This window comes from Nannobrachium achirus (assembly GCF_963921795.1).
Source record: "Nannobrachium achirus genome assembly, chromosome: 10".
Lineage (NCBI taxonomy): Eukaryota > Metazoa > Chordata > Actinopteri > Myctophiformes > Myctophidae > Nannobrachium > Nannobrachium achirus.
In genome coordinates, this window is record NC_137819.1 from 62,565,148 (window position 1) to 62,579,261 (window position 14,114).

The 14,114-nt window shown below is 45.8% G+C and overlaps 2 protein-coding genes across 2 annotated transcripts in view; one reads left to right on the forward strand and one right to left on the reverse strand.

Annotated features, from left to right (window-relative positions):
• Positions 1-3,822: 3,822 nt before the first annotated feature.
• Positions 3,823-14,114, reverse strand: part of LOC308292549 (trafficking kinesin-binding protein 1-like) — a gene marked incomplete at both ends in the record, with an annotated part of 29,040 nt that continues 18,748 nt past the window's right edge. Inside the window, 3 exons of the mRNA XM_080734911.1 lie at positions 3,823-4,522; positions 7,334-7,459; positions 12,989-13,094. Coding sequence (XP_080591037.1) covers positions 3,823-4,522; positions 7,334-7,459; positions 12,989-13,094 — 932 coding nt within the window. The remainder of the gene's footprint in view (positions 4,523-7,333; positions 7,460-12,988; positions 13,095-14,114) is intronic.
• On the forward strand, positions 9,178-10,506 carry LOC308292331 (ubiquitin-associated protein 1-like; the record flags this gene model as incomplete). Its single annotated transcript, XM_080734646.1, has 1 exon — positions 9,178-10,506. One exon carries the CDS (start codon positions 9,178-9,180, stop codon positions 10,504-10,506), a length of 1,329 nt encoding a protein of 442 aa, XP_080590772.1.

Genomic DNA, 14,114 nt, shown 5'->3' on the forward strand with positions numbered 1-14,114 from the left:
ACAATGGAGCGGGGCCAGACCCATATTCACCAAGGGCACGTTTTTTTGCCCCAGCGGATTGGTCTGGTTCCAGGCTACTATTTTGGGCCTGGTTATAGGCAAAATCTTTCAAAAATGATCAGACATTTCCAAAAATGTTCTAAAGAAAATCTAACATTTTCAAAAAATGTTCAGAAATAGCACATGTACAAGCTCAAGGTGTCACGTTGCAACGCGTTATCAGGGGCTTGTGGAGAGGCTATTTTCACTATTTATCATGTAAATGTGTAGGGCTTAAGTGGTTAACTCCCTCAGCGCGTCGCCCTTCTATCCATCCCTCTTCCTAAGCTGTGTGGCTTCAGTGCATCGATCCCTGCAGCTCAATGGACAAACTATCCACTTCCCCGTCTAATGGCCAATTATAGGATACTAAACCGATGCCTCTTTAATACTGGCAGAAAATCAGTTAAAGGATTTTCCTGAAAGTGACTTGTTCCCTTCAGGAGGGATTTAGGAAGCATTACAGGAGTCAGAATATCGTCACTGTCGGGCAGAAACCTCGTATCTCCAAGTTTCAAATTTGTACATTTTTTTTTTTTCGCTAAGTAAAGCCCTGCTTCATCATACAAGGCTGTCGCACAAAACTAGTGAAAACAGCAGATCTACAAGCGGCTATTTTCACTAGTTTAGATTGTTTTTAAAATGATGAATACAAAACGAACGGTTTTGGACATACAAGGTTTCCACCCGACAACGACGATATGAGGAAGAGGATTGGGGGGATGGGACTGTACAGTATGTTCCTAAAAATGTACATAAGAATCATGTCTTATTATTCCACTGTGACAGAGTGAGAAAGGCAATGTTCAAGTGTTACTACTAGTGCACATCTACAAAGCGCCGCCTATTGTGATGGCATGATATGTGTGTCAATGTGTGAGGGAGGTTGTTCTTTTGCCTAGAACAGGGGTCTTCAACATTTTCAGGCCAAGGACCCCTTAGTTGAGAGAGAGAGATGAAGCAGGGACCCCCACAACCTGTTCATAGATTCCATGTAGTTTCATCGTTTGACAGCACAATCAGCAGTGTATTTAGGATTCATGTCAATTTGTGTTTTCAGATATTTAACCACTTGAACCGTCAATACTTAATAAACTTGACCTTTCACTCTGTACTTAGTCTGCTCTTTGTCCCCTTTCCCCCCGAAAATAGCTGATCTACAAGCTCACAACGCAATTGCAGCGTGAGGCGTTGTGAGCTTGTAGATTTGCTATTTTTGGCTAAGTTTGCAGAATATGGAGGCTAGGGTTCAAGTGGTTAATATAGTCAATCTTCTGAATGGCAATGATTCTGAATGGAGATGTACGGTTACACATCTCCATTCAGAAACATTGCCATATAGGAAAGATTGACTTCCACTATTCTAAATTGAGGTGTCACCTAAACCTAACCTAAACCCTAACCTCAACCTCAGTGGGGGTATTTCGGAATGGGGATGTTTCTAAGTGGGGGTGTTTCTGAATGGAGGTCTGCCTGCGTAGTAACTCTGAGGACCCCCTAGGGGTCCCGGACCACCCTGTTGAAGACCCCTGGCCTAGAGGGAAAGCAAGAGTGAGAGTACTACATCATCTAGCCAGTAGAGTCAGTCTCACAAGATAGGTATTGGAGTGGAGGAGGGGGGGGGAGATACAAGCAACACTAGATTATGTCATAACCATTGAATGTCACCACACCAGCAGTTCAATATTCCTGATCTGAGGCAATATTCATTGGCTTTTAACACAAGCAGCAGTGGCCAACTATAGTCCCCGAACAACATTACACATGAGCATAGTGTCAAGGGGGGATGCACTGTACGCTAGGGGTGGGCAATATGGAAAAATACAATATCACGATATTTTCCCAAGCTGTATCATGATACACGATTTTATCACAATTCTTTTTTCAAGTTGGTTTTTAATGGATATTTTTCAAGTTACTTGACAAAAGCTAGACTCTCTGGGTTCCTTTTGGGAGGTCTAAAATTACAAGTATGTAACTCTGACAGTATACAAATGAAACCAAATGGACCCTTACACCAAAATGTAGGTTTAAATTGAATTCTGCAATGAATCTCTGTATCAACGATTAAACAGGATTTTTTACAAGGCTCCCTCAATTGTATCACGATATATACGATATCTCTGAAAAGGCATATCGTGGACTGTGGAGACATTGTATCGTCTCAACGATAATTATCACCATATCGCCCACCCCTACTGTACGCCATTATTGTATCCATTGGAGATGCCTTGTAAAGGAGCGCTTGTTTTCGGTGGAGACGTCTCAAGCGGACTTGAGCCACGTGAGACACTGCCGAGCGAGCTAAAGCGAGCGAGTCGCCGTGTCGAGCCCAAGAGGGCGATGGCAAGAGGGCGGAACAGACCCGTACTTCCCGTTTCTGCGTAACGTACAGGTAGGTGGATACCTTTTTAGGAGACGGAAGCATGTTTGGAGTCTATTCGTTTACAATAAGAGAGCTAACGTGAACACAGCTTCTGAACTGTTTTTTTTCTCCATGGTCACTGAACTAAATATTGGACCCGTTCATCACAAGCTACATAATATTAACACTAAAGTGGCTGAGCCGTTTGCCCACTTATGAGGCTATTTGTAGGATTTGTGTACAATGTTGCACTCTAGTGCAGGGGTTCCCAAACTCTTTTGTCTCAGGTCACCCCATGAATATTTGTTTTAATCAGAGGCACCCCTACATTATAATTTTCACTCCCAGCACCTCATATTTATAGCATATCGTCGTTGTCGGGTGTCCAAAACCGTTCGTTATGTATGTATCATCTATAAAATGTACTAAACTAGTGAAAACAGCAGATCTACAAGCACTGTGCTTGTAGATCTGCTGTTTTCACTAGTTTTGTGCGACAGTCTTATATGATGAAGCAGAGGTTTGCTTTGCCAAAAGACGTGCACATTTGAAACTTGAAGAAACAAGGTTTCTGCCCGACAGTGACGATATTTCAGTGTATATGTTGTGAGGAAAACATTGAGATAATTGCCATTTTGGTTAGAACTGACTGAAAATAACTTTGTTCTTCAAAGTTTAAAATAATACTAAATATATGTTTAAGTGTCCAAATAAATTCCAAATATTATCAAATGATCTCGCGGCACCCCTGGACTGCCGTCGCGGCACCCCAGGGTGCCCCGTCACCCCAGGGTGCCCCGTCACCCACTTTGAAAACCCCTGGTCTAGTGGATCCAATGAGGTTGCGCTATCTTCATAAATTAAATATCTTTGGTCGAGCGTTGCGAAGTCCGCTTGAGCCGACTCAGCACCGTCCGAGTTAAGTCACGATAGGGACAGAATAGTAAATCTTGCCCCCTCCCCCCACCTCCACGCGGTCCAAGTGAACACAGCGGAGCCTCCCTACCTCCGGTTCAGCCAATCACAAGCCGCGGCATCTCCTACGGACAACCATAATCGCGCACTGTATCACAGCAGGGATTGTAGCTTGTCGAATAGTGCCCATGGTAACTAATAACTGCTACAGTGAATCATTAGTGATAATGATAATGATAATGATAGTTACCTACTCCTCCCGCGAGGGAAATTCAGATATCGCAGCCCAACCCAGCTGCTTTTTTCAGCTTAACCCAGCTGAACCCAGTGCAGCCCACAGGGAGCGCGAGGGGGGGAGCAGTGATAGCTGAAGGGGGAATCGTACCTGCGACCTCTGGGGTCTCCGGAGTCCTAGGTATGGACACTAACCACTCAGCCATCACTATCAGTACAAGGGCCTCAGCTGACTGTTCAACAGCCCACCCTTGGCGCTCATGGCGGTCCTACTTGAGGCTGCTCTGCTTGGGTAGTCTGGAGGCCAGCAGTAGTTCCGACTCCTCCTGGGGCCCCGGGCCCTTCATGGCCATGCTAGCACCGACCATCGCCGGGTAGCTCCTGTTCCTCCTCATCCCGTCGGGGCCGAAGGGGGAGCCCGACCTCCGCAGCCCGCCCAGCGGCCCCCCCAGGAGGGGGCCGCCGGGGCTGGCGGCCCTGGCGCCGGGCGCGCCCCCTGCCACGCCCAGCCGCCTCACCTTGTCCACCAGGTTGAGGTTGTGGACCGTGACGCTCACGTCCGTCTGGCTCTCGCAGTCCCGGGCCCTCTGCCGGCCCCGCGTCCCCCCCTCCGTCACCTCCTTCAGGATGGAGCGGGCCGGCTTGGACGCCAGGAAGTTGTCGTAGGAAGGGCTCTTGAAGTCGAAGCCCAGGGGGGTGTCCGCCGCCATGCTGCTGCCGCAGCCGCCGGGGGGGTGGGCTGCCGAACCCCCCTGCCCCCCCGTAGGGGAGTTGGGAGGAGTGGAGGGCCGCATGGGGTCAGGGTGGGGGGCTCTTTGGGGGGCGATGGAGGTGCTAAACAAGAGTCCTCCGCTGCCCTGGCCGTACTCCGTCAGGCCCTGGCTCTGGTGGTACATGGCCGCCGATATCCCTCTCTCCTGTAGGAGGCGCACTAGGCCCAGGGAGGTGCTGGTGGTGCGAGTGGCCTCCCTGCGGAGGAGAGTCAGGCTTCATGTCAGGGTTTTGACAGTCATGACATTTCAGTCGTCCATTCATTGTCAAGGATTTAAAGGACCTACACCATGAATTTTCACTTTTTCTATTTTAAAACCTTTTTTTGGGGTCCCACTGGCACCTTCTATCCTCACAAAGTCCTATTTCTGACCGTTGTGTCTTTCTCTGGTTTTGGGCAGACAGAGATGAAAAGCTTTCCACGGGTTCTCAGAACAGTGCTGTTCTGAGAGTTGACGAGAGTGACGTCACTCTCGTTTCCCGTTTTTTTTTTCAGTCAAAAAAACATTTTTTTTTTTCAAAACTTTTTTTTTTCAAAAAAATGCAATGCAGAGTCAAAAAATAATTTTTTTTTCAAAAAGTTTTTTTTCAAAAAGTTTTTTTTTTCAAAAAACTTTTTTTTTTCAAAAACTTTTTTTTTTCAAAAAAAAATTTTTTTTCTCAAAAAACTTTTTCTTTTTCAAAAAACTTCTTTTTTTTCTGGAAAAACCCCACTAGATGCGCCCCTGAGCAAACAGAGGCCGTTTTGGTATTGCAGCTGGAGAGCCTCATTATAGTAGAGCTAGAACAAACAAAAAGAATGGTCAGAGTGTTTGTTGAGGATAAAAACCTGTCTAAGACTCAATTTTGAGCATATATTTATACAAAAAATATAGTTTTAAAAGCATGGTGTAGGCCCTTTAAGAGACAACTTTGTTTTATTTACAAACAAGGGTTCATATTTTAGATTGTAATTAGAGAAAAGAAAATGTGAGTGTTAAAATGTTTTCATTTACTGCTTTCTATTTTTTTTTTGCGATATTAGTATTTTGATTTCAGTGGGTGGGGGCATGTGTACATGGACACAATAAGCCAGCAATGTCATTGTTACTATTTACACCAGCCCCCATAGGTCACATCTGCCCATGAAAGGGTTACATATTTAGCCACTTGCATGCATGCCCCCAACCTGGGGTATGCATGCAAATCAAAATCGTCAAAATCACTAAAACGATAGACAGAAGTAAATGAAAAAAATTTAACACTCGTCTTATCAAAAATAAATACTGTACTATACATTGCAGGCGCTTTTTGAGAGTGAGAAAATAAAAAGACGCATGTGACGTGTGATCTGGGCAGCTTGCCCCGGGAAATGTGCCAAGCTCAATAGGGAACAACAGTATTTACCATTTTATCTTTATGGGGGTCTAAATTAACCTATAAAAGTGTGTAACTCTAACAGTGTACAAATGTAACCAAATGGACCCGTTTGGGTCCATTTGGTTCCATTTGTACACTGTCAGAGTTAAGGGGAGACCTTGAAATGTACAGTCAGGGTTCCCACACATTTTCACCAATGAATTTCCAAAGCTTTTCCAAGACCTTTCCAGAATATTGATGCCAATTTCCAGGACTACATAACAATAATTCAGCGCAATAATGAGTCACTTATGTGCAATGCCCAAAGACAGACAGACAGTGTAGCAAAAATAAAGCGTGCGCGATTTGAACGGGCTGTGGCGTGCACGCGGATCGTGTATGGTGGACACGCACGTACCCACGTCAAAAGGTTAGAAAATCGTGGCAGGGAACCCTCAAAGTCCATTTATGGTGGCAGTAAATGAGTTAACAAAATCAATAACCAAAAACAATGCATAGCTATTTTTTTCCAGGACCTTCCAGGACCCTTGATCAATTCCAAAACTTTTCCAGTTCTGGAAAAATATTTTTCTAATTTCAAAATATTTCCAGGAATGTCATGACCGTGGGAACCCTGTACAGCAGGGTTCCCCAATTAGTTTTCCCCAAGGGCCAAATCATGTCTAGGGTACCAAGCCGAGGGCCACAGCATTGAATTATGTCTAGGGTACCAAGCCGAGGGCCACAGCATTGAATTATGTCTAGGGTACCAAGCCGAGGGCCACAGCATTGAATTATGTCTAGGGTACCAAGCCGAGGGCCACAGCATTGAATTATGTCTAGGGTACCAAGCCGAGGGCCACAGCATTGAATTATGTCTAGGGTACCAAGCCGAGGGCCACAACATTGAATTATGTCTAGGGTACCAAGCCGAGGGCCACAGCATTGAATTATGTCTAGGGTACCAAGCCGAGGGCCACAGCATTGAATTATGTCTAGGGTACCAAGCCGAGGGCCACAGCATTGAATTATGTCTAGGGTACCAAGCCGAGGGCCACAACATTGAATTATGTCTAGGGTACCAAGCCGAGGGCCACAACATTGAATTATGTCTAGGGTACCAAGCCGAGGGCCACAACATTGAATTATGTCTAGGGTACCAAGCCGAGGGCCACAACATTGAATTATGTCTAGGGTACCAAGCCGAGGGCCACAACATTGCAGGGGGCGACGGTGGCGTTCCCGCTACTCCAGTGACAGTTCGGATATCGTCGTTGTCGGGTGAAAATCTTGTATATCCAAAACCGTTCGTTTTGCATTTATCATTTTAAAAATGATTTAAACTAGTGAAAACAGTCGATCTACAAGCACACAACGCCTCGCACCGCGAGGCGTTGTGTGCTGTTTTCACTACTTTTGTGCGACAGCCTTATTTGATGAAGCAGAGCTTTACCTTGCGAAAGAACATACATATTTTGAGATACGGATTTTCCACCCGACAGCGACGATATACTAGTGTTGTTGCTGCTCTTATACCACCATTATTACTGGGATTGGTGGGGGCCAGACAGTAGCCCCCCGCAGGCTGCAAATGGCCCGCGGGCCGCCTATTGGGGAACCCTGCTGTACAGTAAAAGTTTGAGAAACTCTGGTGTTGTGTGTGCAGCGTGCCTGAGGTTGGTGGAGGACTCGGAGGGCCTGAGGCTGAGTCGGCGGGGGTTGCTGGGGGTCACGGCAGGAGTGGTCAGCAGAGCGCTGGTCATCACACAGGAGGATGACGTAAGGCCAGGGTTAGCACTGGAGGAGGAGACATGGAAAACACACAGGAGGATGACGTAAGGCCAGGGTTAGCACTGGAGGAGGAGACATGGAAAACACAACCTGTTAGCCAACATGTTCAACCAAACAAGCAATTTGATGGGATACAGGACAGGTCCAGTGGGAACCTAAAACCTTTGTCATGCCATTTTTCCAAGATGGTTTATATTTTTTTCAGGGGCCTGGTTAAGTGTGAATTGCAATTTAATGTCTGCACAATGTGACATGGGTAGCTATGTGAAATTAAGTAATGTTACAGTAAGTGTGTCTGTCTTTAGTAACAACAGGTTTGTAATTGTATAGTTGCAATGAGTTTAAGAAACAGTAAGACTCCCTAATCGTGACCGTATACACAAATAGGCCTGTAAGTGCCTTTGGTTCCAGAGCAGGGAGCAGTGTCCAAAAATGTGTTTGAAAAAATCGGCCTGATGGTGGCACTAAATAACATAAAGGAGATGACCCACAATTAAGATTTTTGAAAAAAATTGAATACAAAAATGAGAAATTATAAAATATATGAAAATTATATTTAGTCTGCAATAGAGAGGGCAAAACACACCTGTGTCCTATATATAGGGGCAAGCTTACAAATCAATGGATCATTCATGTTACTGGGCTAAGAACACACATAATCTAATGTCATAGAACACAACAACTGATCACTATAAAGATGACATTGATCCTTTGACATCATCCTTTAAATACACAGAGAATACAACAATGAAAAATTAATGAACAATGTACCCATGATGTGCAATAGCTATAATAAAGCAATAAGCCACAAGAGGCGAGTGGTTACCGGGGGAGTATACACCAGCTGAGAGGCGTTGGGAAACACGAGGCGTCAGCCGAGTGTTTCCGACCCTCTCAGCCGGTGTATACTACCCCGGTAACCACAAGCCTCGCGTGGCTTATTGCTTTTCTAAAACGGTCACAATATTGCAACATGAAAATCATAGCATTCCATTATTTAAAGAAAAAAGCACACTTCTCCGCCACCAGGAAGAGACATTTCCTTGTTTACCAGCCACATCCCAGAAACGGAGTCGGAAGCCAGTGTGTGTTTATAAAGTCACGTCATTCTTTTTGCCAAAAAAATAGGGAAACAACACTTATGTGATCAGTCTCATGTTAAGAACCATATTCGATCCATACACATGTTTATTTTCATCCAGATTTAGCTGCTATGTGGGTGAACATCACATCAAAAACGCTAGCATAGCAACCTAAACTAACAGCCGAGTATGTGCCTGGATAATAGAGGCGCTTTTCGCCTTTACAAGCCCCGCCCGGAGCCATTCAGTCACTGTCCTATGCATGCGGGCGGTGCTTAGAAGCACCCGCACGGCAGGATTTGAGAGAAAATCAAACGCTCGCCTCTCAAGTTCAGCCTCACAGCACTGTGGAAAGAAATAACACACCTGGCTTTGATATAAACTGATTCTGATAGATGACTGATGTCATATTGATGATGTCACATACTGGCCTACATGTACTGTGATAACGGGTGCGGCACACGTCATAAGCTGGCCTCAAGTACATACGCTGACATGTACTCTGATAGCTGGTGCTTCATCCCACGATGAATCAAGGAAAGGATTCGGACACAAGTAAACCACATTTTTTAGCCAAGACATTTTGACAAGACGTACACGGAATATCGGACGAATACAACGGAGTGCGTTCAGTGTCTCTCTATGGCTCTAAAGAAGAAGTCTGGATCACCCACCAGCTACCTCGATGAAGTTCCTTTCCAGATCAACGATAAATACCACTGCCCAGCGAAGGTGGGTCTGCCCGTCGGACTGCCAGACGGTGACTCTGTGTTCGCCGCCATGCAGTATGACTTCTCTCTGGAGAGGGAGGTTCTGGCCCGGTACGCCGACGGCAGCGGTGGAGAGAAGAGACCGCAGCCTGCTGCAGAGGACCACAGCCCCCCGCCCCTGGCCATGGACCCCTCTCTAGCGGGACTCGGCCACGACGCCATCCTGATGCCGCTGCCCGCCTCGTGCCTGGGTGCCAGGGGTCCACAACTCCTGCCCGCCACAAACCCGGGCCCCAGGAACGCACATCCCGGCGCTGCCCCGTTGCACAGCCTCAAACTGTCCGACTTCGAGCGGGAGGAGGACCCGTTCCACAAGCTGGAGCTCAAGACTCTGGACGACAAGGAGGAGCTCCGCAGCATCCTCCTCCAGAGTCCACTGCAACCCCAGCCTTCCGCTGGCTCTGTGCCTGAAGCCGCACAGATCGGGCTGGCGTCACATTCTGACAGCCCCTCTCCTCCCGGCACCAGCACTTACCTCGCAGCCCAGCCGTGCTTCACCTACGATCCCAACAGGCTCGTAGCCTTGCTGGACAAGAACAGAGCCCATAGTTCTAGTCCTGGGAGAGGGGGGGAGCTGAAGACGGACGATCGGTCTGGCAATGTTCACCCTCTGACCTTCCCTAAGCAGCAGTCACATCCCGGGGACTGTGACCCCAGCCCGTTGGGGTACAGCCCACTACCCGTTCCTGGTCCCGCCCTTCAACAAAACCTACCCCAAAAAAACACCCTGCCAGCCTTTCCCAAACCCCAGGTAAGTGTTGCTCCAGAGCCACGCGGCCACATTAAGAACGGAGCACCAAAGCAGACCAAATCAGGCCCTGCCGGTCTTCCATGTGGAGATGCTCTGACGAGCCTGACCCCCAGCGAGCGTCAGTGTGTTGAGACCATCGTGGCCATGGGCTACTCGTATGAGAGCGTCCTGCTGGCCATGCAGAGACAAGGGCAGAATGTGGAGCAGGTGCTGGACTATCTGTTCGTCCACAGTGGCCTGTGCGAGCGCGGCTTCGAGTCCAGCGTGGTTGAGGAGTGTCTGGAGATGTACCAGTGCTCGGAGGAGAAGGCGCTGCAGTTCCTGGAACTCATGTCCAGGTTCCGCGAGATGGGCTTCGAGCGAGAGGCCATAAAGGAGGCGCTGCTGGTCCACAACAATGACCAGGACAAGGCTCTAGAGGAGCTTATAGCCCGGGCTGCAGCCAGCTAGTCCAGGACAAGGCTCTAGAGGAGCTTATAGCCCGGGCTGCAGCCAGCTAGTCCAGCTCAGGCACATGCACACATAGCCATCAAAGGGGGATTGAGCCCCTGCCCTTTTATCCATCTGTAAAAGGTGCCCTCTCCAGACCATGAATGCAGTTTTCACTATGGTGAAAGAAATGCAAATGTCCCCTCTTTCCATGCCATACCTGAAGGCAGCATTCAAGAGAATTGTCTTGTCCAGACTCTCCTGAACTTGAATGCAGCATCTTACGTTGAATGAATTGCCGACTCCGTGTAGAAATACATGCCGTTACGCCGCATCTCCAGTATTGACTTGATTATGCTTAGTTCAGTGTGGTATCACTCACCGAAAATAGCCGACCTTGACGCTGCGACACGTTGTGAACTTGCTATTTTTGATATCTCCTCTCTAATATTCTCTGCACGTCCCTGGTCCAGCTAGCCTCATTCTGTCCACCCTATCACACTTATCCCCTCTCTGTGCTTAAACATGTGATGATATCTCTGTACTTCTGGAGGACTGTGTGCCTTTTTACAGTGCTGATTAGACTCTATTCGGTGTTGCGGCGTAGCTCTGCATGAGACTATAGCTGTCTATAAGAGGGCATGTGTGTGGGGACAATCTGGCAAACCGCTTGACCGAAGTACCTCCACTATTTTATGATGTACACTGAAAATCAGTAAGAAACATGTCTGGAAAAAAAGAAGTACCTCTACAAAGATGTTTCGCCCTTATGTTTTATACCTTTTGAAATATATAACTTTAATTTTATGATAATAACGGAAGTCAAACATTCCACATGACATTCCCGGAATTTGGACGACTGAGGTCACAAGCCGGTCACATTGGAGCCCTGCCGATCCTGAGATCCACACGATTAGATTTTTTTTAAATACTGTGTCGACTAGATTTTTGCAAATATTATGTCAAACTGATGTATTTCAGGAATGATGTCCTTACTCTTATGTACCATTTCACTCTCATCTGCCTAAGCATACTGTGTAGACATACAGTACATGTGACGACCATGGACAATGCTTTAGAGTTACACACATTATTCACTTATTCATATTTGTTACTTTGTCCCTTACTATATCACTCTTATGATTCATATCTCCTGGTCTCGTAATGTGACCAGTACTATATTATACCAGTAAGGTAAAGGTCGCGCAGGACGGAATTCGCCCAGCACAGAATTCATTTGCAAGTGTGATTCGAGTTGCGGTTGGTTGTTTAAGTTGGACAAAATGTGAACAAAATATTTTCCCAGATATGGATGTCTTATGTTATAGACCTGTTGGTCAGGACCCCAAGGGGGGTCCCCAAATTATTTTGGGGTGTCCCCAGATGATCAACTTAATGTGCAACATTGTTTTCTCACTCAACAGTAAACAAACCAACATAAAGTTTAAATGTATCAGGGTATGTGCACATTTCTAAATTTAAGGACCATTTAATACCTCTAAAATGACAAATTAAACATTAAAATTGTCAACTATTAGAGGCAGAAATAGTGAAAATAGCTGATCTACATGCTCACAACCCCTTGCAACGCGAGGCGCTGTGAGCTTGAAGATCTGCTATTTTCACAATTGAACCGTGTTATACAAAATGCAATTCCCAACTCTTAGTGCTCGTAGGGTGAGGGGGTCACCAGTTAAAATATGATTATTTTGGGGGTCATGGCCTGAAAAGTGGAGGATGATGGAGATGTGGATGACTTGCTGGACATAAGAAAGGGCGGTGATGGGAAGCCTCTCGAGCGCACATAGTGGAGTGAGAAGAAGGCACAAAACCCATTCTGCCGTCCTTTGTTCTGTCTCAAACTCGAAAAGGCTAACGTCATTAGACTTTTTTGTAGTTTGCATTAGTGTAAATGTTTGAATGTTAATTGTAAAAGAAAAAATCACACCCAATGTGAAGTGAGCGGTGGTCGTACTTGCATAACGTCTTCAATTGGTAATTGGTGATGTAATACAGGCTACACACACACACATATTGCTATGGCAAAACGCTGAGGAAAAAGACTAGGATATAGGTCTAGGATGTAATTGGTGATGTGATATGGCTACACACACACACATATTGCTATGGCAAAACGCTGAGGAAAACACATCGCTATGGCAAAACGCTGAGGAAAAGTGGCTACAGACAGGTCTAGGATGTAATTGGTGATGTAATATGGCTATACACACACACATATTGCTATGGCAAAACGCTGAGGAAAACACATTGCTATGGCAAAACGCTGAGGAAAAGTGGCTACAGACACATGCACAGCCACTCTATGGAGCGGTTTACCACCGCTCAAAAACAGCGCCATTGAACTAGGTATACTAAAATTCACATCACATACAAAAACGTCATAAAAATGTAACTCTGTTATGTTATAAAAGAGGGAAAAAAAGGGCCAGCCAGCCTGTGAGGGTACAGTAGCAGACTGCAGTACAGTAGGAGTGCTGCGTACCTGGGTGTGACACGCGTCTGCTCATCGGTGGGGTGAAGGATCCGACAGGTGGTGAAGGTGTAGGTGGAGCTGGTGTGGGCCATGCATTTCCCTGGGTAGTACGCAGCTGGAAAGAACACAAACGCACACACGGATGCACGGATGCACGCACGCACGCACGCACGCACGCACGCACGCACGCACGCGCACACGCACACACACACACACACACACACACACACACACACACACACACATATTGGTATTACTTGTGAGGATAGCAACATTTTAGGCAAGGGTGTCGCACCAAATTCTGGGCCCTGGGTACAATGATTCACTGCGGTCCTCCCATGAGTGTATTTCGCATTATTACGCACTATTTTGTGCTTTAACTATTGAAAGATAGCAGATGTACAAGCTCACAGCACGGCACGGAGGGCTGCGCTGCGGGGCTTGTAGATCTGCTATTTTTGAAAAATGTGAAAATGTGTGCAAGTCTTTGAATATTTCAAATCCTTCTAAGGTTTTTTGGAAAACCTGTTTCCCATCTCAAAATATTTAGTTCCAGGGACCCCCCAGAATCAAAATTTGAGTTACAAATGTTCGCTTAAAAAAAAAATTTATATTCAAAGATTTGCACACATTTTCACTTCTTTTCAAAAATAGCAGATCTACAAGCTCGCATCACGGCACTCGGTGCCGCGCTGTGAGCTTTTATATCTGCTATTTTTCAATAGCTAAATAATTAATCCATCTTGGGCACTAGTAACTTAATTAAAATTCAATTCAATTCAATGCAGCAACATGACAATCGATAATCAAAGCCTAAATATTTATATATAACATCATTATAATACTGTATGTAATTACGTATACACAGTATATAGTATAATTCTAAATAAAATATGTTGTATAGTATATCTAACTGCTTGTATTGACTGATGAAAGAATATTCGACTATTCAAATACTTTGAGGTCGAATAATTAGAATACTAAAAATCACTATTCGTGAATGCCTTAGCACCAACCTGCTCACCGGATTCGAACCGGGAACCCATCGTCAGTGGTGTAAAGTAACTAAGTACATTTACTTAAGTACTGTACTTAAGTACAATTATGAGTTATTTGTACTTTACTTGAGTATATT